Source organism: Ornithodoros turicata, chromosome 7, assembly GCF_037126465.1.
Source record: "Ornithodoros turicata isolate Travis chromosome 7, ASM3712646v1, whole genome shotgun sequence".
In the NCBI taxonomy this organism is placed as follows: Eukaryota; Metazoa; Arthropoda; class Arachnida; order Ixodida; family Argasidae; genus Ornithodoros; species Ornithodoros turicata.
This window is the reverse complement of record NC_088207.1, coordinates 8,479,876-8,502,756: the sequence shown is the minus strand read 5'-3', so window position 1 is coordinate 8,502,756 and position 22,881 is coordinate 8,479,876. Positions and strand designations below refer to the sequence as shown.

Here is a 22,881-nt window from a genome sequence, read left to right as displayed (position 1 = left end):
TCTGTGCAGTGGAGCAGCCAGGATTGCTGCTGAAGCAGCACGGTCTTGAAAATGGTGTTCTGGAGTATACTTATCACATGAGTACACACTTTTTTATTACAATGCTCAATAACGGTGCTGACAGTCACGGAAGGGAAGGAGAACATGTCTCTTGAATGCATGTCGAACTTCCTGTCCACATCATATATTAGCTACACCATTCGTATGCATGTGTAGAAAAGGGGCCTGATCTCTGTGTCCATCCCACTGGCATATGTACATGTCCTGTCTCTTACCCGCCTGTAGCGGGCCAGTAAATTGCAATACAGTCCTAAATTTTCTTTGAGAGGTACCTAGTGGTATGTAGATGTCATTGCAGCAAAAATACTAAACAGAGAACAAGTCTACTTATCCCCTCTTGCATACAGAGACTAAATTGACGAAGGGAAGGCGTGTTAGCTTAGCTCAATTGTTAGAGCCCTGGACCGGTAATCCAGAAGATGTGGGTTGGACTCCTACAGCTGGCTAACCTTTTCAGTGACTTTCATCGTTAATTTCTGAGGCAATTGAGGCTTTGTATGTATTTGTCCCATCTATGTTGTTCCACCCTCAGAACATCAGTTCTCTCGTGTTCAACAGTTGCCGCTAGCGTTGATCCCGTCGTATGAATGTGTGTATGAGTGAGCAAAAATGTAAGAGTGAAAGGAGGATGAGTGAGAGAGAGAGTGGCTGGTTTGTACCTTCAGATGACGCACCCTGAAAGTCGCTCGGAAGGCGTGTTAGCTTAGCTCAATTGGTAGAGCCCTGGACCGGTAATCCAGAAGATGTGGGTTGGACTCCTACAGCTGGCTAACCTTTTCAGTGACTTTCATCGTCAGTTTCTGAGGCAATTGAGGCTTTGTATGTATTTGTCCCATCTATGTTGTTTCAGCCTCAGAACATCAGTTCTCTCGTGTTCAACAGTTGCCGCTAGCGTTGATCCCGTCGTATGAATGTGTGTATGAGTGAGCAAAAATGTAAGAGTGAAAGGAGGATGAGTGAGAGAGAGAGTGGCTGGTTTGTACCTTCAGATGACGCACCCTGAAAGTCGCTCGGAAGGCGTATTAGCTTAGCTCAATTGTTAGAGCCCTGGACCGGTAATCCAGAAGATGTGGGTTGGACTCCTACAGCTGGCTAACCTTTTCAGTGACTTTCATCGTCAGTTTCTGAGGCAATTGAGGCTTTGTATGTATTTGTCCCATCTATGTTGTTTCAGCCTCAGAACATCAGTTCTCTCGTGTTCAACAGTTGCCGCTAGCGTTGATCCCGTCGTATGAATGTGTGTATGAGTGAGCAAAAATGTAAGAGTGAAAGGAGGATGAGTGAGAGAGAGAGTGGCTGGTTTGTACCTTCAGATGACGCACCCTGAAAGTCGCTCGGAAGGCGTATTAGCTTAGCTCAATTGGTAGAGCCCTGGACCGGTAATCCAGAAGATGTGGGTTGGACTCCTACATCTGGCTAACCTTTTCAGTGACTTTCATCGTCAGTTTCTGAGGCAATTGAGGCTTTGTATGTATTTGTCCCATCTATGTTGTTTCAGCCTCAGAACATCAGTTCTCTCGTGTTCAACAGTTGCCGCTAGCGTTGATCCCGTCGTATGAATGTGTGTATGAGTGAGCAAAAATGTAAGAGTGAAAGGAGGATGAGTGAGAGAGAGAGTGGCTGGTTTGTACCTTCAGATGACGCACCCTGAAAGTCGCTCGGAAGGCGTGTTAGCTTAGCTCAATTGGTAGAGCCCTGGACCGGTAATCCAGAAGATGTGGGTTGGACTCCTACAGCTGGCTAACCTTTTCAGTGACTTTCATCGTCAGTTTCTGAGGCAATTGAGGCTTTGTATGTATTTGTCCCATCTATGTTGTTTCAGCCTCAGAACATCAGTTCTCTCGTGTTCAACAGTTGCCGCTAGCGTTGATCCCGTCGTATGAATGTGTGTATGAGTGAGCAAAAATGTAAGAGTGAAAGGAGGATGAGTGAGAGAGAGAGTGGCTGGTTTGTACCTTCAGATGACGCACCCTGAAAGTCGCTCGGAAGGCGTATTAGCTTAGCTCAATTGTTAGAGCCCTGGACCGGTAATCCAGAAGATGTGGGTTGGACTCCTACAGCTGGCTAACCTTTTCAGTGACTTTCATCGTCAGTTTCTGAGGCAATTGAGGCTTTGTATGTATTTGTCCCATCTATGTTGTTTCAGCCTCAGAACATCAGTTCTCTCGTGTTCAACAGTTGCCGCTAGCGTTGATCCCGTCGTATGAATGTGTGTATGAGTGAGCAAAAATGTAAGAGTGAAAGGAGGATGAGTGAGAGAGAGAGAGTGGCTGGTTTGTACCTTCAGATGACGCACCCTGAAAGTCGCTCGGAAGGCGTATTAGCTTAGCTCAATTGTTAGAGCCCTGGACCGGTAATCCAGAAGATGTGGGTTGGACTCCTACAGCTGGCTAACCTTTTCAGTGACTTTCATCGTCAGTTTCTGAGGCAATTGAGGCTTTGTATGTATTTGTCCCATCTATGTTGTTTCAGCCTCAGAACATCAGTTCTCTCGTGTTCAACAGTTGCCGCTAGCGTTGATCCCGTCGTATGAATGTGTGTATGAGTGAGCAAAAATGTAAGAGTGAAAGGAGGATGAGTGAGAGAGAGAGTGGCTGGTTTGTACCTTCAGAAGACGCACCCTGAAAGTCGCTCGGAAGGCGTGTTAGCTTAGCTCAATTGGTAGAGCCCTGGACCGGTAATCCAGAAGATGTGGGTTGGACTCCTACAGCTGGCTAACCTTTTCAGTGACTTTCATCGTCAGTTTCTGAGGCAATTGAGGCTTTGTATGTAATTGTCCCATCTATGTTGTTCCAGCCTGAGAACATCAGTTCTCATACTAAACTGATGTTTCCAGAACAACACTTGCATCATCACCATACCGATGTTGCAATGTTGAGGGATGAAAAAGCTGCGTCCACCTCAAGAGCCGACATCAGTTGGCTAATCTGGAAATTCTGGCTGCCACGATGTCTTCCTTCGGCAGCCTGTCTCTGCAGTGGGTCATTGGGAGTGGGAAGTTTTGTGAATTTCGTCTCTTCTTTGCATCTTCAAATGATGTGCACGAATTGCATTGTTTCTGCTTGTGCAAGCAGCTTCACAATGTAGTCTGAAAAAGAAGAAGACAAAATAAGGTGGTGCCCAACAACTTTTCTTGCATTTACTCAAAAGTGGGGGTACATACTGAATGTTGGTGGAGTTTTAATGGGGCAAGCAACTTGGTGGCCCTGCCTTGCTTTACAGCTTTTCACTTTCCACCGTTGTACTCCAGCCGATGTCTCCGCTTGGCAATGTTCAGCGTTTTCATTGTAATGGAGAACTGCCAGTCTCGTCCTGTAAGAATATTTCCTTTTTTTAATTTATCTGTCATGAAGTATAGCATAAGCAATAGCTAACGTGCAAAGGTTGCCTTCAAGGGAAAAGGCAACTAATTTTGGCGCAAACCTGATAAGGAGGCTGTGAAATGATTCCAGGGCATAGGTTTGGATGTTTGGCGACATCTGCGCCACATCTTTCAAGATGCGCGTGTTTCCTGTCACTTCCTTGAACTTTTTATAAGCTAGTGAATCTGGAGTGACAATAACAGTGTTATTCGACATTCCCCAGTGTAGTTCAACAAAATTGATTCACATCATTTCACAGACTAATATGAAAATGGTAGAATTTCTGGCCCCTCACCAGGTTCAAGCCAGTCTCCATTTGGAATAGGGCCATGGAGGTAACGCAAATATGATCCAGCATGCCCGTTGTGAATGTTGATCACATGATTATGGATGCTGAGCCATGCGTCGACAGTCATTTGGAAATTTCCTCCTCCAGCCTTTGCGCACCAGTATAAGTGGTTTGACGTTCCCTGAATCCAGCCATCTAAGCTGCGACAGCTAGCGCTTTTACTGATAGCAGTCAGTTTTTCCTTCACACATAAAATTATACAGTATGGTGAATACTGTGAAGTCCTCCACAATTCAACCTACTTTTTGATATGTGCCAGATGTCGAAAAAGCGCTTTGTCTCCTGCTCATGTGTCTCCATGTGCTTTCTGATAGCCGGGTGACGATCGGTAGTAACAGACTTCAGTGTTATGCCTGTCATGGACAATGCCCATGGACAATGTTATGCCTGTCATGCCTTCATGAACAAATTGTTATGAGCACAATGATGGAATAAATTCTGAACAAACACAATGACATTATGCGAATAGTAGGAAAGCATGAGCTACTGGTACTAACCATGCTCCTTCAAGAACCTGAGGCTTCTGATAAGTCCATCCTTCTCCATTTGGACACTCGCAGTGACCCTCTCGTTCTACACAGTGTGTATAGGAAACATATTTTGAGTGAATAATTTTGTTTATTTGATCAACGTGAATACTGTATGTCATGTACTTTGCGGAAAAACCTGGTGAATCGCACCTGCCATCCCCTGACACGTCAACAGCCTGGCCTTTCAATTGGTCGAGGAGCTCCTTTTGCTCTGCACACCATACCTGGCACAAAAATATTTCTCACATACTTTATCATCATGGCCAGACTTTTTCGGGTTACACCGGATTCCTCCAGTTTATATCACTAACATTTGAATTATGAATACGCCTCAATTGCCTACTAACCTTCTCAACAGCTGGAACAAGAAAGCTGCTCTGGTACTTCTAGAATGTTGTCAGGCTGAATGTTTGGACATTGATATGCTTGAGCATTCGCAAAGTGGGAGCAACATTAACCCCGGAGAAGAACATGGCACCCGAGAGGAGGAGGTTTCCAGTTGGCCTCCCATTTACCATAGGCTGACTGTCCCAGCTTCGCACATGCCCATGACGACACTGGCTCTTCACTGATATCATGGTGCCTTGCGTGGTGATTTTGTTGGAGCAGGTGGAGAAGCATTGTGGGCATGTTCGAAAGAGCTCAAGCAAGCAGCTCTCAAACACCAAGAACTTTCTTTCTTGCTGTGGTGTACATGGCGGGAAGGCATCATGCTCACTGCGGAGTGACAGGGACATGAATGGTGAACACTATGTTATGTAATTATGCACTTGCATGCTGAATTATGTTACATGTAGATCGAACGGTATATGAGAACTTTCTCATTTTAAAAGTGTGCACATGACTCTAATTATTACAAACAAGAAAACTCACTCGCTACTACTCTCTTCCTGTGATGGAGAGTAACTGTCACTTGTGTCCTCGTCCTCAGTTTGAATCAGGCTAGGGACTGGAATGGGTGCTGTCGTGTGCTTAGGGCTGACCATAACATTTCTTTGAACTGGTTGTTCCCAGGGTTCTGTCTGACAGCCACGCTCTTGGAGGGCTTTCACAGTCGTGTCTGTCTGTGTAGCTATGGGAAATCATAGCGGTATTGGTGATTTGGAGTCCAAATACCGCATATACACCATGCTTGCGTCACACTTACACGTGGAGAGTCGTACTGCAAGTGGCTTCAATTGCTCTGTAGTTAGAGAGGAATGGGCCACCTGCAAGAACACCACACTGTGAAAGTGGTCCTTGATTCAACAAGTACCTCAAGACACAGCTGTGTGCCAGCATCGTTTTCGTGAATTAGTTATTGACTCTGTCAACTAGGCACTTAGAGGCTCCATGTGTTGTGTTGGTTCCTAGATGGACCTTGCCTTGGCTCGTTCGCCGATTTGGCATTCCTAGCTTCCATTAATTTTTTTGTACACTGCTTATGCAAGATGCAAGTAGGACATAGCTGAATCTCTTCAAGCAAAGGTATTGCACAACCAACTATGACAATAACAGAAAAAAAAAGAAAAAAACTTACGGTTGTTTGTGGAAGTCCATAATATGTGCATAATGCAGTGTGATTTTGTTGCAAAGCAGAACTGGCATGTGGTGTAGACAGCTGAAAAAAGGATACCATTGTTTTGCTAGTCAGTGAAGTGGAGAAGCGAACAAGAGAATGTTTACCTTTTGTAGGGAGTTGACGGGTGTGAGCACTTGTTTTGGGATCTGTACAGTGATAAACGAAAGTTTGACTGCTAGTTATTTTACAGCAAATGCTTAGCTAATACTTACCAGTGGTCTGTATCAGCCAGAAGGGCTCGATCCCTGTGTCGTCACGCACGGTTGTGCCTGATGTGATTTGGAGGCTTCGAGTTCCTGGGAAGCGAGAGGGTCGATGTCCAAAGTGTTCGTCATATTACTAGAGTGTTTACGAAACCTTACATGCACATCCTATTACTATTATTCTCTCTCTCTCTCTCTTTTTTTTTTCTGCAGTTACATACATGCACTTCTGTCATGCGCATATAACATCAAGCTGAACCAATTGCAGGGTAGTAGGTTAGGGTAGAATACTTACGAAAGTCGCACGACGTTTCGATGGTGCATCCTTCGGAAGCTTCAACGATGGCACTGCATCGTCACGAAGTTTTCTACTGACTGGCCTCATGATGGCCATACGATACGAGTTTGGAGCGAAGTGCTCCTCACAAATGCGCATGGTCCTCGGCAAGTTCTCTACCGCATTTCGCTGTCCCGCAAGATCTAACCACAAAGATCTCCGAGGTTCATCACTGGGTACACTGTGAAAAGTTATCCCCGCTGGCTGGTTCTTCGACCGTCTGTACGGGCACGCAGTCACAATACACACTGATGGCATGATGCCACTAGTCCCAACCCGAGTAGGGGTTGAAAACTTTCACTTTTAACGAGACAGTTAAATTTCACACAAATTTCACAATTAAACGATAATCACCAGCAATATATATACAACGTACTAGACGATTACATGAAGGCAAGGAACACAACGCAGAAACGAAAGCACGACAGCGAACGCAGTAGTGAGCTCTTCGAAACCCAGAGCTACCGAGCGCACGTGGTATTACGGAAGTAGCGCTGCCGGATGTTTATCCGTGCCTGCGATATACTACTGCGCAGAAAACATAGTGCGCACGTGAAATGAAATATACAATATTTCCGTGAAGTTCGAACTCCACAGCTTGCTTGTTGTAAGTGGGCGAAAGTTTTCAATTTATCTCAGTTCGTGTTATCGTAATAAATTGGGGAAAATCCGTCCTGTATTATGGTTGGTTGTCTAACCGCAACGTCAAAATGACGTCTAGCTATTGTTGACAAGGCATGGCTGGGCGGGCCATATGCACGAAAGAGTGCGGTAGATATTTTGTCGATTTGTATGTACACGGAACTTTTCAGCGCCAATAACAGGCGGAAAGGTTTCACTGTTCCCTGCGAAATACAGCAGAACAATAAAATGTGCACCCTGTATACCAGTTTATTGCCCCTTTAAGTGACTAAGTTGTGGCATCAAATGAATGCTTTATTCAGTGTTTGAAGAAAGTTTCGTGTATGGTTTATGGTTTCTGAACTTGTGCGCAGTATAGCATTTAATGCGTAAAGAAAAAAAAAGTGACGAATTGTATAAGTGTCTTCTGTATAAGGGTGGAGAAGTGATATGTAGTATCAAGTGTGATAACATGCGCGCTCGGCACTTGTGTGATAACGGGCTACGCCCACCACCTTTCCTATTTAAGCACATGTCACGATCTGTCTCTTCTTCATTGCAACCGCTTCTCATGTAATGTTCAGTTGGGGTCCGCACGCCGCGAACCAATAAAGTATGTCGTGTCCGTTACTGGTGTGCTGCTTCTGAAAGACATGACATCCACAAATAATTTGCTTGCGTTGGTGACGACGGACGACTAACCAGAGACATAGTTCACCTATTTTATATCATCACGGAAATATACATTTGAGATTTAATATGTGAAACTTTTAAAAATATTGGGCACTATGTGCACAGCGTGCGCGGATGAAAGTGCGCGGCGGCAGAGCAGTCGAGAAGAGAAGATGGAAGTATTATTATGCACGGGTTATCACTTCTTCGGGAGGTCCGTACACCTCCTACGTATACGCCTTCCTCTGAAACGAAGTGGAAATTGACCATCTTTTCTCTTTTTGTGGGGAGTAAATCTGACGTGAAAGGAGCATATAAATGGGAAATGAACCTTTTCACCCTTTCAAAGCTCCTTGTCGCCTAACAATGCATATATCGAAAGGTACACTGCAGGGGGGAATAACGTTTACATGACTTTGATGTTGGTCAGATGGTACCCCTTTAAACTGTTGACTCTCTGGGTATCCCTCGCCGCAAAAGGACTCCTATGCGACCACTGTCTTCACAGACAGCGAGTGGAATCCTCTGTACATTCGGCCGCGGTGAGGCTAAAGAGGTCTGGGCCTTTAGGGACGCTCGACCATCAGTTCCACGCCATGCAGGCATTTGCGATCCATCCATTGCGATTTTGCGCAGCCTCCAAATTGGTGGACACAGTGTGACAAACATTGTGTGTGAGTGATTTTGTGACTCATTCGTTTTATTGTAGATAGCCATCTGTGTATTTCTAAGTGATCTGGAGTAGCCGGCCTTCGTAATGAGTGCCTCTTTCTCCATTTCCTTAGAGCCTCTTTCTCTTATCAACTCAACTCAGGACTGAACAACAGCGAGACCACAAAGAAATGGCCACATAATGTCAGGTTCTTTACTCCCGTAAAGTCATTCTATTATTGGCAGTTCCCAGCATTCTTGGCATTCCTGACGAGCAATTGCCACTCGCCGCTGAACATATTTTCACATCACTCCGGTATTAATAATATTGTGACATGTTTGGTAATCCCATAATTTGTATCAATACTTGTTTCTCATAAGGTTCCTGATATACGTGTATGACGAAACACAGAAGGTATATATGTAAATTTCTCAAACGGCGACTTAATATTTCCGGAGTGCACATTAAGTGCAGCACAAATATCGCTCGCGCAAAGATATTACTATCGAACGGATACTTTCGCGTTTTAGCCATAGAACGGAATATTCTGGTTCTCTGTTTTCTTTCAAGATCGATCCACTCATCCTTTACCGTGCAGCCGTTCTGCATGCTTCAATCGAAACTGCGTCCCTTAGCCCGCTGCACTCAGTCTATATTACTTTCAAGATTAAGGGGAATCTTTAAGTGAAATCTACATTTCCACGCCTTACTATAGAGAACGGTTCCACATTCGCTCTCCCTCAGAACTCGAAATATAATGATCGCAGCACCTTACTAAGCTACCCCGTTTGTGTCATCCGGAAAATGAAATGGGGGCGAAATGACCATAATACATTAGAAGTATCCAACGACTGGGACTACTGTTGAAAAGGCACCATCACAGACGAAAAAGAAATCAACTAGGAAGCCAACTGCTACCAGTTCGTTCCTAGTTTGCGCCAAGTGGTGTTCAACTGGAACCAACTTGTACGAAACTTGTGGCAGCTCGAAAGTGAACTGGTACAGGTTCAAGGTGGCCTGGTGGCAACTAGAAAGTGAACTGGTAGCAGTTGAAGCTGGACCGGCGGCAACTCATGGCGGTAAGAAACCATAGAGTCCCGCAGCCCTCCGTATTTATAGCCCTCTCATTATAATGAGAGGGCTATATAAACACGGAGGGCCGTGGGACTCCTGTAGCAGTCGCTCCTGGCAATGCCGCACCTACAGTCACTAAATAGGGGTACAGAGTATGTTATCCCTTTTCCGCGGTGACCGCCATTTTGTGTCCACGATTGGGCCAATCGTTTCACATGGTTTCTCCTTTCATGTTGAGTCACCTCCATGCAAAATCGGTTTCCTGGGTTGCGAGCTGGCTCGACTGCGCGTTGTCCTCCATTGAAGAAGGGGGAGTTGGCGTCCCATTGCTAGGCGACGCAGCCGCGCCTCACTCAAGATGGCGGTCTCGCTCACCGGCGTGACTCAGTGTCGCTACTCTGCTTCCTATTTAGTGACTCTAGCCGCGCCCATCTAGACCGTTCACGTAATCCCCATCTGTTTCGGTTACGGCGGTCTGCGCGGAGGCTTCGAAGCTCAAGAAACCATCTGTAGCAAACCTCTTACCTTCAAGGAGCCCGTTTTGAAAGTTATAAAATTACACTTTGAAGGCTATGGGGTGCTACATCAACACTTGCGGCGTGATAAATCACAGCTAAATTTCAGCAGAACAGAAGACGTTCTTCTGACGATTTAGTGATCCATTGCTTCCACACTGAGATGATCTATTTTGTGCTTCAACGGGTATGATAACTTCTTGCTCCAAAGAGGTTATGAAAGCGGAAGCAAGTTATTCGGCCGCTGCTCGTCTCCGTATTCAGGTAAGATACAGTTATGGTGAGCGAGAATGAATGGTGTGCTGAACGGCGACTCAGACCGGGTCATGGCGGCGGGCCGGCCCATAGGTGGCTACCAAGGGCTCGGCTCGCTGCCGCTACTCGCGCACTCACGGCCACGTGACCCCATGTGCACGGAGTACCCGGGAGCACTTGGGAGTTCCGCGATGGGTAAAATTGAACCAGGCGAATACGGGGGGAAAGGAAAAGATGTGGGTGTGCTGATACGTCACGCTTCGCAGATATAATTACGACAGACGAACGAGTTTGCGTTTCGAATGTTGTGGTGAAGGCAGCGTCTCACTGCTTTCCAAGAGAAGGTTACTCAGCTTATCTTCCGTTTTGGGGAAATTGTGGAAGGTTGCTAAACTTTTGGCTGGTTTTTTTTTTTTTTACAGGATTTTTGTACACCCCATTGTCGTACAACCCAACAAAACTGAGCTTGATGCAGGGTGCAGTGATACACTGGTGCACTATGTTTAAAGTTTTGACTTTGACTAAAGACTGACCATCGTGATACACGCTCTAAAAGTCACACAAATCCTTGACATACTCGTGCTGAAATTTTGTTTTAGCCCCCATTTCCGAAAACAGCTACACGTACTAATGCACGCAGACTATTTAGAAAATGAATCAGATATCTAAGCCAGTTCTTGACTATGCAAGCTCAAGAACATCTCCTTATTAACCTCATAACATGCAATCGCGCCGTTTGACAAGCAAAAGACACGGTGTACTATGTGTGTGTCGCGAACATCTTACTGGAGAGAGTGGATGTAGACATCCTGTTTAGCAGAAAGTCGCACTCTGTCTCTTTTATATCTTCGTCGTACAAGCAAACACTTTTTCTTAAGAATTCAGAGCAGAATTTATACACTATGTCACTGCTCTCCCCCCTTTCCCGGCTTTTCGCGATGCCACAAGCATTCTTTTGAACACTATGAACACCGATACACAAAACTGACGATGAAATTTTATTTGACAGTTAATATACCGGGTGTCTTTTTTTTAGCCGATACAGATTTTTCATCAAAAAGCTATAAAGGCTATGGACATGCTGTTTTCACTTCTATCATCTCTCGGCCGGCGGACGTTCTTGGCCATATGTTGCTCGACTGTCAAATGGCTAATTACCTAAACATCGTTAATTAAATTTTAATTATAAAAGCTACGATATTGTCCCATTGAGAACATCTGTACCTTTCGGTGAGCCGATGTCGTAGCCGTTTTCAGAACAAAATCCGTTCGGTAGATCGTCTGCAAAAAATTCTTGAAGGAACATAATTTTTGTTCTTTACTTTGTTCATTGTGCATCTTTGGAGACCCGTCTTTCCTTCACCCCCAAACATGAGATGGTGAAGGAACCTCCTGCCTCGAAGATGCCACCACAGTGCCGCCTCATGCGTCGAAGATGAGCTTTAACTTGGGGAAACAAAACAAAAACACATGTATCGGGTGACGCTATCGCAACTGCCCTTATCTTGTGTTGCATTTTCTGTTAATCTTTTTCCAGGACGCAAAAGGCGACAGTGTGCCTTTCACCCTCTCATATTGGAAAAGGCAAAGGAAAGGCAGTTCTCCCAAGATGTGCAATGAGCAAAATAAAGAAAAAAAAGGTTGTTCCTTCACGATTTTTTTTTGCGGATGATCTACCGAACGGATTTTTGTTCTGAAAACGGCTGCGATATCAGGTCATCGAAAGGAACAGATGTTCTCATTGGGACAGCTTCACGTAGCTTTTATAATTCAAAAGTTAATGAACGATTTTTAGGTAAAATTAGTCATTTCACGTTTGAGCAGCATATGGCCAAGAACGTCCGCCGGGGCTGAGATGATAGAAGTGAAAACAGCATGTCCATAGCCTTTATAGTTTTTTTTATGAAAAATATGTATCGCCTAAACAAAAACGCCCTGTATATTCAGAATGAATCAGCTGGGCTAGAAAGTATCGTACCAAATGGAAGAACAAAACAGTTCCAGCAGAAGCCACTCTTCCTACTGGCTGAAGTGAGTGTTTCTGGGGCGCACCGTCAACGCAGCAGCTCATAGTGCTGGCTCCATGCTGAGCAGTGACCTGTACTTTGTTTTCATCGACGCCACCGCAGAGAAGCCAAGTTCGCAAAGTACATCATGACGAAGAAAAGGAGAGAGCTTTCATGACTTTAGTGCTCAGGAGCAGGTACCCTCCTACCAAAGCCGCCCAAATTCTGGAAGATGGCTTCAGAACCAACGGCCCCAAGCGGGGTCAAATCCAAGCTACTTCGCGAACGCTGATGAAACTACGGTGACACTCCTGGAGCTAAGGGTCACTATATGCGTTAGAATGTGAGGTGCCCTATAATGCTCACATACCATGCCGAGACCTGGAGGTGACCCGCTAACCCGGGTCTGTGCCCGGGAGGTGACCCGGGCGCAGGCTGTGCTGTCTGAGGCTGGGCTTTCCTCAACCACTATAAGACAGATGTCAGCACAGTTCCCTATGAAGTCGGTCCAGGACACTCCCCTCCACAGCATGAATAACACGCGCCGCCAGATAGGCAGGCACATCGCTCGGAAATAGCCACCACCTTTTATGCTACACAGACAGTGTATGCTAGGGCTCGGGATCAACACATTTTTCCGACTTTCGTTTAAAACGTTTCCGTTTAAACGTTTTATGCGCCGTTTACATTCACGTATAGTCAGGAAAACGTTTCCTTATGAAACGTTTAAACGTTTTGTTTAATGCGAAACGTTTAAAGGTCTTGTTAATGCGAAACGTTTAAACATGTCGTTAATGTGAAACGTTTAAGCGTTTTGTTAAAATGAAGCGGTTGAACGTTGTCATGGTGAAGCGTTTAAACGTCTTGTTAATATGAAACGCAAAGCCTTTTGAAACGAATAGCTATTTAAGCAACTTCTTATCTTTATTAATGGGAAACATGGACGCGCCAGGCATTACGGGGGGAGAGACAGAAGATGTCCCCGTTACGCCTGGCGCGTCCATGTTTCCCATCAGTAATTGCCAACTATGCCAGTTTCTCACTGTCTTATAAGTAGCTTATTACTTCAGTTCATATTTCGCTTTTAAGCAACCCTATTTGTGTTCAGTTTCGTCGTGCATTTCATTATGAACCGAGGTGTTTCACTATAGTTTTAAACATGTCGAGCTCGTAATAGCGGTGATGACGTTTGAATCTTTTGGTTAGTTTATACTAAATATTCCGTATTTACCTTCTTTACGCGAGTAGTATTTTGGTGAAAAGACCAACGCGGAAGATTGTCGCCTTGATCGACCACTTTATCCTGATGCATGTAACCTGCTCTTTCCAACTGGTTCCCACTATTGCACTCTAAAACCAGAGCATTTGCCTATTACGAGATCCAATCACGATCCAATCACTGTCCCGAATGATACCATTCTTGCGCAAGAGTGGAAAAAAAGGGATGAGCACGACTTTTGTGGCATGCTGCGCTGACGCCAATTCCCACAAAGAGCCGTACACCTCCCGTTATGAACAAATTGGGATGGAGAAAAGGATAACACCCAGAATTGTGATTCTGCCGGACGATGTCGATGAGATAAAGCTCCGTTTTTGGAGTGTCAGCGATTCCAATGCCATGAGTGCACGCGGAGCGGAGTTCGGTGTACGCTGCGAACGGGGTCGTGGCAACGCTCTATTACCATCAAGAAACGGAATAAAATGCGCTCTGCGCTGTGACTGTTCTTTGTTAAACATAAGACGGTCACAAATGAGCGGGACAAATAGCACGCCACTTTAACGATACCCTGCACTGCCTTTCAAGGAAAGTAAGCTGTAGTGTTTACAGGAGGAAAAAAAACGCTTAAACGTCTCCTAACAAAACGTTTATATATGTATACATGCCGCTGTACGCTTATGCGAACGAGAACGTTTAAATGCGTATACGTGCTGTTGAACGTATATCTAACAGAACACGTGTTAAACGTGTTTTAAGAAAACGTTTAATCTGTGACACTTGTTACAAAACGCGTTTCTTAAGAAAACGTTTAAACGTTTAACATAGAGCTCTAGTGTATACCATCCTGCTTTCATACAGCATCCAGGGTTACCCCCATAATCTAATGATCACTAATCTTTATCACTTACAGAAAGACATCGTCTCTCTCTGTTATCACGTATCATGATACATGCCGAGCGGTGCTGCTCTTTTCTTCATGTTCGTTTTTAAGGAAAGTTTTGTGCGTCCGCTACGAACGAAACTGTTCCGTAATTTATATTTCTTTTTTTTATCTTCAGAAATTAGATTATCAGTATTCTTTTCTGACTACCCGTACTTTCACGCGTTCCTGCTGGTGAATATTTGGGGAACAAGGACGCTTTAATGTTCATTTTATTTTGTCGTACTTACTTCCAACTTTAGCGACGTTCTTCCATTGCTTTTTATTGAGTGCTGGCACTCAACAAGACAGTTATAAATAATGAAATTTTATTACTCTGATCTGATGGTATGTACAATAAAAGCAGTGGAATATGTACACATACAGGATATGTACGGATGTCCCCTGGTCTCTGCCGGTACCACCGGCATTTGTACGCCTCCCAAACCTTCTGGAAAGAAGAGATCAGGTTCCCCCTCAAGTCCTCCGAGCCCATTTTCAGGCTCTGGTAGACGAGGAGTTTTCTACGTTTACTGCAGCATATACTGATGGCGCATCCCGAAACAACAAGTCCGCCTCAGCATTCGTCATACCATCCGATGGCTTAGTGCAGGGACGACGCCTTTCACGTCCAACCTCCTCCACAGCTGCGAAACTCTATGTCATCCTTTTCTTTCTACAACACGTCACTGATTTTACACCGCGGGAATGGGCAGTCTTCACAGACTCCAAATCTGCACTTCAAGCAATTGAAAATTCCGGCATACGAGGCCCCTCCGCACTCCTATAGTCACAGATGTGTTAATGGCTTACCACACTATCTACGCAGCAGGCCACAGGCTAGTTCTCCAGTGGGTTCCAGCACATTGCGGTGTCGTGGGCAACGAGCAGGCCGACAGCGCCGCAGAAGCAGCACTCTCGTATCGGAAACAGACCAGTATTGTTATGCTGAGAGGAGACCGCCGTTCCATTCTGCGACGCCTCGTGACACCCCTGGCTTCCCGCCAATCGACAACCGACATTCTCTCCCCCTCTATGTTGAGCAGAGTTGATCCAACGCTCGCTTTCCGCATGCCTCGACATACCTCTCGTCAAGATGCCGCATTAGTTCATCGAACGCGCCTCGATGTGGCTTTTACAGCGCAGTGGCGTTACCGCTTGAGACAAGTTGACTCTTCCACCTGCAGCAAGTGTGCTATCCTTGAGGATCTGGAGCATATTCTTCTTCATTGCCCCCACTACCAACCTTCCCGAACCGCACTCTCCGAGTCTCTTCGTCAGCTGGATTCTCGCCCCTTCTCTCTACCGAAACTGCTTGGTCCCTGGCCCAATCCAGCCCTGCAACGCTCTGCGCTCAAAGCTCTTTTGACATTTCTGCACACCATCGGACTTCGATCGTTATTGTGAAGGGGTTCGTTATTTTGTACCCCACATTCCCACCAGCAATGGGGTAGAGTATCGCCTCTGGCGATGAACCTCCCCACTCTCCAAAGTCAAAATAAAGTTGTTGTTGTACAGGATATATACGGCCCAAAGCAAGTACTGGGTTTCCGAAAACCACTTCTTTCAGTTCTTACATGGGGTCTCATTTCTTGAAGACAGCGTGCAATAGCCAGGAGTTATGATGTGAATCTGAGCGGCAGCCATATTATCGCCGAAGTCCTTTCCACTTGTACGTGCACCAGCTAAGGGATGCAGAATAGGGTGAATAAAAGACAAGGAAACGTCGGGTGGCTCATCGTTAAACGATAACAAGTGGAGTTGTTGCCGCATGCTTCGCTGTAATTTATATCACATGAGATACATCGAGGTGTAGTAATATGATATCCGTACTTGACGAGGCAATCGTCTGTAAAGCACTGCGCCATCCTCAGCCGGCCAGTATTCGAATCTGCCCATAGAGCCCATGACCATGAGAGCCCATAGAGCCTATAATTTGATATGGTGGTGGTGGTGATGGTGAACGGGCTCGCTGTTGTCGACCTCACAGAGGTGGGCAATGTCACGACTGACGCCCTGGGGAATGTGCGTCCTGGGCCGACTTCTATGGGAACTGTGCTGACATATGTGTGAAAGCGTCTGAGGAAAACGCAGGTACCCGGATTCGAATCCCGGTTTGAGTTAATTCAGGCAACACTGGGCATGCAACCAATGAAAATGTGCTATGATGCCTAGCAGCCAGCCAATCAGGAGCCTCTTCGTGTGGCTCGCCTTTCGGCTGGTCTTGGCTAACATGGACTTCTACTAAGCACGTGCAAAACCGTGGGGCTACTTTATCTGCGCCCAGTGATTTATCCAGACCCCCCTAACAACCCCCCAACAACCCCCCAAATTTTCCGACCCCCCCCCCCTTAACACTTTCCCCGCTGCTTCCTCTCCAAGGGGTAAAAAATTAGTAGTTATACAACGCTCTCTTTCTTTTCTTAATCGCGTAGCAGGTGAAAGAAATTGCAGCTCGTTGTGCTTCACAGTGTTTTTAGACTCATCGCCGGGTTTTGATGTTCAGTGAGACGCTTTGTAACTTATTTTCTTGTTTTCTTCAGCCTCTGTAGAATGCGCTGCGATGGCATCGGAGCGGAAAAATTTCAAAGCTGCAGGCAAAGCTCAGGCTCAGGCCTCGATGTGCTGTGGGAAAATATGCTTAAGCACATTACACGGTTTACCACGAGAGACCACAAGGCGCGTCTCCACCAACCACCATAACCCGAGGCCGCGTATCGGAAGCAGTACTGTACTCTTTGTCTGACACGCGTCCTCGTCGAACACATGCAGCTCATGGGCATAAGCGCGTCGCAAGTTTCGACAGCATATCGTTTCTTAAACACGCGGAGAAAAACTGAACGCTACTCTCGGAGGAGTAGACGCCGCGCCGCGTCTCTTCGACGAGCATCTTCGAGGCAAAGGTGTGAATTGGTGGCAGTGGCTTTGCTCTGCTGCAGATAAAATGAAACAGGCTCACGGCCAAGGATCCATTGAGGCTTGGTGTAAGAAACAGGTTCCAAAAGAGAAATAGGAAAGGCAGCGAAATGTGTCGAGCACGGTAAGCGTTACAGTGACTTAGCGTTAGTTCGCGTGAGCAAGTGATGTCCGCCGCTGCCTGCTTGATTGTTTAACGGGGACAACGGGGGCTAAGGCGCATTCTAATTACTAATCACTGATAGATCGAAAAGTCAGGCGACAATACGAGTACGTCCTAGGGTAACTTTGCGCTCAGGTCGTCAATGCTATGGAGGGCACTCTGATTTTCCCCGTTTCAAGTCAAACCTGTAAGCAACTACTTGCTTTCTCTGTGCCGTACCATAGGACCAAGAAAATCCATGTGAGAGGCCTGTTGATGCATTCGCTGCCTGCGCCGACTTACAGCTGTCGCCTACATCCGGAGAACGACCTGAAACACAAGGAAACAGCTACCATCGGCCCAGGAAGTCGGGACCTGCCAAGGCTACACCCGAAAACCATCTCTGTCCGAGAGACACAAGTGGATGGAAAGGACACCCCATGTGTACAGGTGCAAAGGGTCTTGAAAATGCGGCGAAGAGGACAGGAACACGGGTAACGGAGCTGGTTTCCTTGGCGTCATCAAGGAAACTGACTGACAAAGCTCTGAAGCATGAAAAAAGCCGGGTGCATTTGATGGCATTGTCATCTATGGCGTCTCGATCTCAAGCCCCTGACGTGCAGACGCAGCTGATCACACAGGCGAACAAGCAGGAAGATATGCAAACCGATGTGCTGAAGAGTTTGTTTAAGCTGGCCTACTACTTGTTTCGGTCAGAATTCCAGCTGACCACTTCAAACTGGCCAGACCTTGTGGCATCGGCTGCATCAGTGGACAAATCAAATGCACTTGCAAGTGCTGTGAGAAACCGTCCGCGGAACGCTCATCGGCTGTCATCGACGAGCCTAACTGGATTTCTTCATGCCTTCGGCGAGGCTGTCGCCAGTACTATCACCAAGGACCGCATTCCGACGCGGAAGCCCTATTCCGTTCTCGCGGATGAGTGCACTGATATTAACAGACGTCAGATACTTAGCGTATGCGTGTGGTACCTCCCCTCCGCGAGTGGCCAATTTCGAGTTCAGGAACATTTTGTATCTGCGACACCCCTTGAGGCAACGAATGCAGAAACAATAACCTCTGTCATGATTTCAGAGCTTCGAAAGCTCGCTCTGGACCCTAGCGACATTTCTTCAGCTTCGTTCGATGGGGGAGCAAACTTTAGTGGGGCTACTAACGGAGTTCAGGCACGACTTAAGGCCTACTCACCGTATTTAACCTTCGTGCACTGCAGAAGTCACGTACTGCAACTCACTCTTGTGCACTGCTGCAGGAAAAGTCGCGAAATTAAGCGCGTACTTAGTACAGTCGGAAAGCTCTTCAGTCTGTTTCGGGGAAGCCATAAACGGCTGTCTGTTCTCCAGGAGACAGAAAAAGCGCTTGGCGGCATGTCGCACAAGCTAGTCCAGCCGGGGGAAACACGATGGCTCTCCTACCACGGCAGTATTAAAGTAGTGGTCCAGCATTATGCCGCCATTTGTGCTTTCCTTGAACATATTTATGTGGAAGCTGGGGACCACTCGTCTGATGCTGGCGGCCTTCTTCTTGTGTTCCGAAAGGTCTCCACAATCTTCATTCTAGTCTTGCTCGCAGCGCTACTTTCCCGACTGGCCATCCTCAGTGGGACGCTGCAGTCATCCAAGGGGAATATCTCAGAGGCCACGAATGCGATAAATGCCGTGATAGAAGAACCGGAAAATATCAACATTCGTGATTTGAGACGTGAGGCGGATGACATCCTACAGGAACTGCAAGGCAGAAGGCAGCGGGATTCATGTGGAGCACGACGTACCCGCTGAAAGCGCTGTCTTAAAGTTTGCGACGAATTATAGAACAACAGTTAGGGATAACATGAAACTTCGTTTCTCAGATAAGCTTCAAGAACTAGCGAAATTCCACACAATGCTGAAGAATAGAAGCGAAATGACGGATCTCACTGGCGTTGCTGATCCGTGCAGAACAAGCAAGGATGAGATGTCCACAGAATTCATAATATATAAACGGTATCCGGGTGACATCGCCAGTCATGAGAGCCTCGTCACATTGGCGTGTACAGAAGAGAGACGAGAGGTGTTCCCTGCCTTATCGGCAGCCGCCGAGATTCTGCTCTTGCCAATAGGAACGGCCGGTGTTGAAAGGAGTTTCTCTGTAATGAACAGAACTTTGTCGTCCGAGCGTTCTCGGCTTCTCCCTGAGCACATGGATGTCCTCATGAAGATATTTGTTGAAGGGCCTTCCATTCCATGCATCAGGAACGGTTCTGAAGAGGAGAAGAGCGGCTATGAAGACATGATTGACAGAGCCCTTGATATATGGTTAAATACACTGCACAGAAACCTTTGAGAAGACGGAGAAGTAGTCCCGTTGAATGACAACCACAACGCCTATATTTCGCGTTTTCTTAGTTTGGATGTGGCGGAAGTCCTACCTTATCATCGCCGCTTATTTGTGTTTGTCACATAACTTTGCGATGTACGAAACTGAAAGTAATATATTGCTCCTGTTCCACCGTAAATAAAGATTGTTCGAAATAAGTGTTGTGAATGTTGTCCGCACACCCACTACCCCCTACACACTCGCAACAACCCCCCAGACAAAGAATTCTGGATAAACCACTGTCTGCACCCACCCTATATATTCATACGTATTTCGTCTTGCACACATTTCATTCCGCCTAATGTTAAATTGTACAATGATTGTTAAAGTACCTGGCACACGGATCGTCGCAAAGGTTATGAGCGACGAACTACAGGATAGGGAGGTCCACAGCCAGCATTGTCATCCAGGATACCTATGAAGCTATCATGAATGATAACGAAAGGGAAGTTAGGTACCAAGCGAGCTGGTGGTGACGATCCATCACTTGGAAACCCAAGCCGACGATACCTTGGAAAACCAAGAGGACGATAACAGACAAACACAAACACCGTCCCAAACTCAGCTGAGTTTGAGACCGTGTTTGTGTTTGTCTGTTATCGTCCTCTACCTCGTCTCGGATTTCCAAGTCACGAATCTATCATGAATGCCCTGCAATTAACCTATCTACCTGCCAGTATGTTACAAAATATGCTAGTATTATTTGAAATTGTAGCCCATTTATCAGTAGCTTTACACCAAAAAGCCGCCTGATCAGTGGATCAGGCGGCATCCCCAGTATGCGGCCACATAACCTCCCGCTGCCCTTCCTAATTCAGGTCATATCAGTTGTCAGCGTCTCAAGGACAAACACCGTCAACGACACGCTCTTCACTTCCGAAGTTGATTGTCTTGGTTTGATTTTCCCAAGACACGGGTTACCACTGACGAACTGCGGCAGCCTGCCTCACCACAGTCTTCGCCTTCACCCTTCGCTGCCTTAACATCGCAAGTGGTCGTCTACGTCAACGACTTCAGCGCCACCGTACCCTTCAAAAGCGATTTTCAGCGGCTCCATCGTCAGTGGATCAGGCGGCATTCCCAGTATGCGGCCACCTTACCTCCCGCTGCTCTTCCTAATTCAGGTTGGTCCTAGCCCACATTACCATTGTTTAATCTCTAACGACCTGTGTTTGGTGGTGCTGCCTGGTCCAAAAGTGTTATCGATATTGTACAGCGATTGTCTTACTGTCTTGCGCCAACTCCTGTTACTCTCTGGCGACATGGAGCTGAATCCAGGTCCTCGTAGTGCTCCCACGTATAGGAGCAGGGCAAGCAGAATTACTCAACGAAATACGGACTATCAAATCTAAACTAGACGCCACTGACAAGAATGTCACCGAGCTATCGACTAAAGTCGCAGCAATCGAGGGCGAGCTTTCGTCATTCCGCGATGTCCCCAAGAGGGTACAGGACCTGTCGAATACAACTGCCTCGTTATCTGGCGGTGTCTGCACCATAAAGGATCAGATTGACAACCTTGAGATTTGAATGCGGAGGAACAATCTAGTGTTTCATGGCTTGAACGATAGCTCTTCCGAGACGTGGGCCAAGTCCGAAGCTCTGGTAACTGACCTGTGCAAAAATAATCTAGGTATGGAGATTCCGCCTCACGCAATCGAGCGCGCCCATCGCATTGGACGCTATCAACCAAACAGACGCATACCAATTATTGTCAAGTTTGCGTCTTACAAAACGGATGAGTCTGTTATGAGCGCTGGCCGATTTTTAAAAGACACCGGTATTTCTGTCACGGGCGACTACTCATTAACAGTTCGCACGGCCCGCAAGCACCTCTTGGGCTTCGCCAAATCGCAATCTGCGCCTTTCAAGCTCCGCTTCGACAAGTTGTTATTGAATGGCAAATTGTATACATTTAACCACGCCACCTGAAGCATTGTTGAAAAAGGCGCATAGCAGCAAGAGTCTGTCGAAAGGCGCATTGTATCGAGTGTATCACTTCCTGCTTGTATCAACCCCGCGTCCCGCCCTCTCTCGGTCATTTTTACCAATATCAGAAGCCTCCTACCCAAGCAGGATGAACTTAACAACCTTATGTCCTCCAGCGATTGTGATATGACTGCCTTAACCGAAACATGGCTTTCCGGTGACATATCTGACACGGAGCTCCTGCCGTACGACACCAAGTACAAAATTCATCGCTGTGACAGAGAGGGCCGACGCCGGGGTGGCGTGCTCCTTGGCGTTCGAGACTGCTTTTCGTCGTCTGTCATACGTGTGCAATCAAGCTTAGAGATTGTAGAGGTAAAAATTGACTGTTGTAATAGTCACGCCATCATCGGAGTATGCTATCGCTCACCAAGTTTTCATGTTGGTTTCATCGATCAATTGCGCTGCGACATGTCTGTCGTTACTGCTCGCTTTCCTAGCAATACTATCATCCTGATGGGCGACGTACTTGATGGGCGACTTGACATTATAGAAGCTATCTCCGATATCGGGAAACTTAGCGACCACAATGTGATAGACTATATCAACTACATGTATTCGTGCCTAGGCGCCCTCGTTCCACGAAAGTTATTCGTCCCTACGACAGAGCCGATTTCGAAGCTATCAACGAAGAGCTTCAGTCTGACTTCTCCACATTCTGCCGGGACAGCGCCAATAGGTCGGCCGAGGTCAACTGGCTTTTCTTTAAAAACAAACTCTGCAACCTTGCAGAGATTCATATTCCCAAGATCACTATTCCATGCTCGCAGACCGCTCCATGGTTTAATCACTCGCTCAAGTATCTGGCTATTAAAAATAAGAAAATGTTTCGCCGTGCTAAACGCTCCGACTCCCAGCATGCCTGGGAGAGATATCGTACGGCCCTTTCGCTGTATTGATTTCGCTGGGATTGATAACATTAATACTAAGGTCTTGAAGGGCACTAGGACAACCTCGGCAGCTGACTTAGCACTCATCTTTAATCAGTCACTAAGCGTATACCAAGTCCCCTCTCACTGGCGTACAGGTAAAGTGATACCTATCCATAAAAAGGGTGATCGATGTTCCCCTGCCAATTACCCCGCCCCATTTCACTAACTAGGGTTCCCTCAAAGCTTCTCGA

The 22,881-nt window shown here is 46.5% G+C and overlaps 2 protein-coding genes across 2 annotated transcripts; one reads left to right on the top strand and one right to left on the bottom strand.

Annotated features, from left to right (window-relative positions):
- Positions 1-3,089: 3,089 nt before the first annotated feature.
- LOC135400419 (uncharacterized) lies at positions 3,090-6,501 on the bottom strand. The gene is made up of 10 exons (XM_064632257.1): positions 6,361-6,501; positions 5,449-5,509; positions 5,175-5,373; positions 4,817-5,018; positions 4,269-4,344; positions 4,014-4,124; positions 3,718-3,960; positions 3,436-3,607; positions 3,224-3,372; positions 3,090-3,148 (listed from the first exon to the last, which is right to left on the bottom strand). Exons 1-10 carry the CDS (start codon positions 6,499-6,501, stop codon positions 3,090-3,092), a joined length of 1,413 nt encoding a protein of 470 aa, XP_064488327.1.
- A 14,353-nt stretch (positions 6,502-20,854) lies between these two features.
- Positions 20,855-21,701, top strand: LOC135400418 (uncharacterized). The gene is made up of 2 exons (XM_064632256.1): positions 20,855-21,066; positions 21,308-21,701. The coding sequence occupies exons 1-2, from the start codon at positions 20,855-20,857 to the stop codon at positions 21,699-21,701; spliced, it is 606 nt and encodes a 201-aa protein (XP_064488326.1).
- Positions 21,702-22,881: the final 1,180 nt, after the last annotated feature.

Coding starts and splice junctions, on each gene's coding strand:
- LOC135400419 (XM_064632257.1), bottom strand. CDS start 6,501: ATGCGCATTTGTGAGGAGCACTTCGCTCCAAACTCGTATCGTATGGCC. Junction 4,345..4,816: donor GCTGGGACAGTCAGCCTATG/GTAAATGGGAGG, acceptor CACACTGTGTAG/AACGAGAGGGTCACTGCGAG. Junction 4,125..4,268: donor CAGGTTCTTGAAGGAGCATG/GTTAGTACCAGT, acceptor TGTCCATGACAG/GCATAACACTGAAGTCTGTT.
- LOC135400418 (XM_064632256.1), top strand. CDS start 20,855: ATGCGGCCACCTTACCTCCCGCTGCTCTTCCTAATTCAGGTTGGTCCT. Junction 21,067..21,307: donor GGTCCTCGTAGTGCTCCCAC/GTATAGGAGCAG, acceptor TTGAATGCGGAG/GAACAATCTAGTGTTTCATG.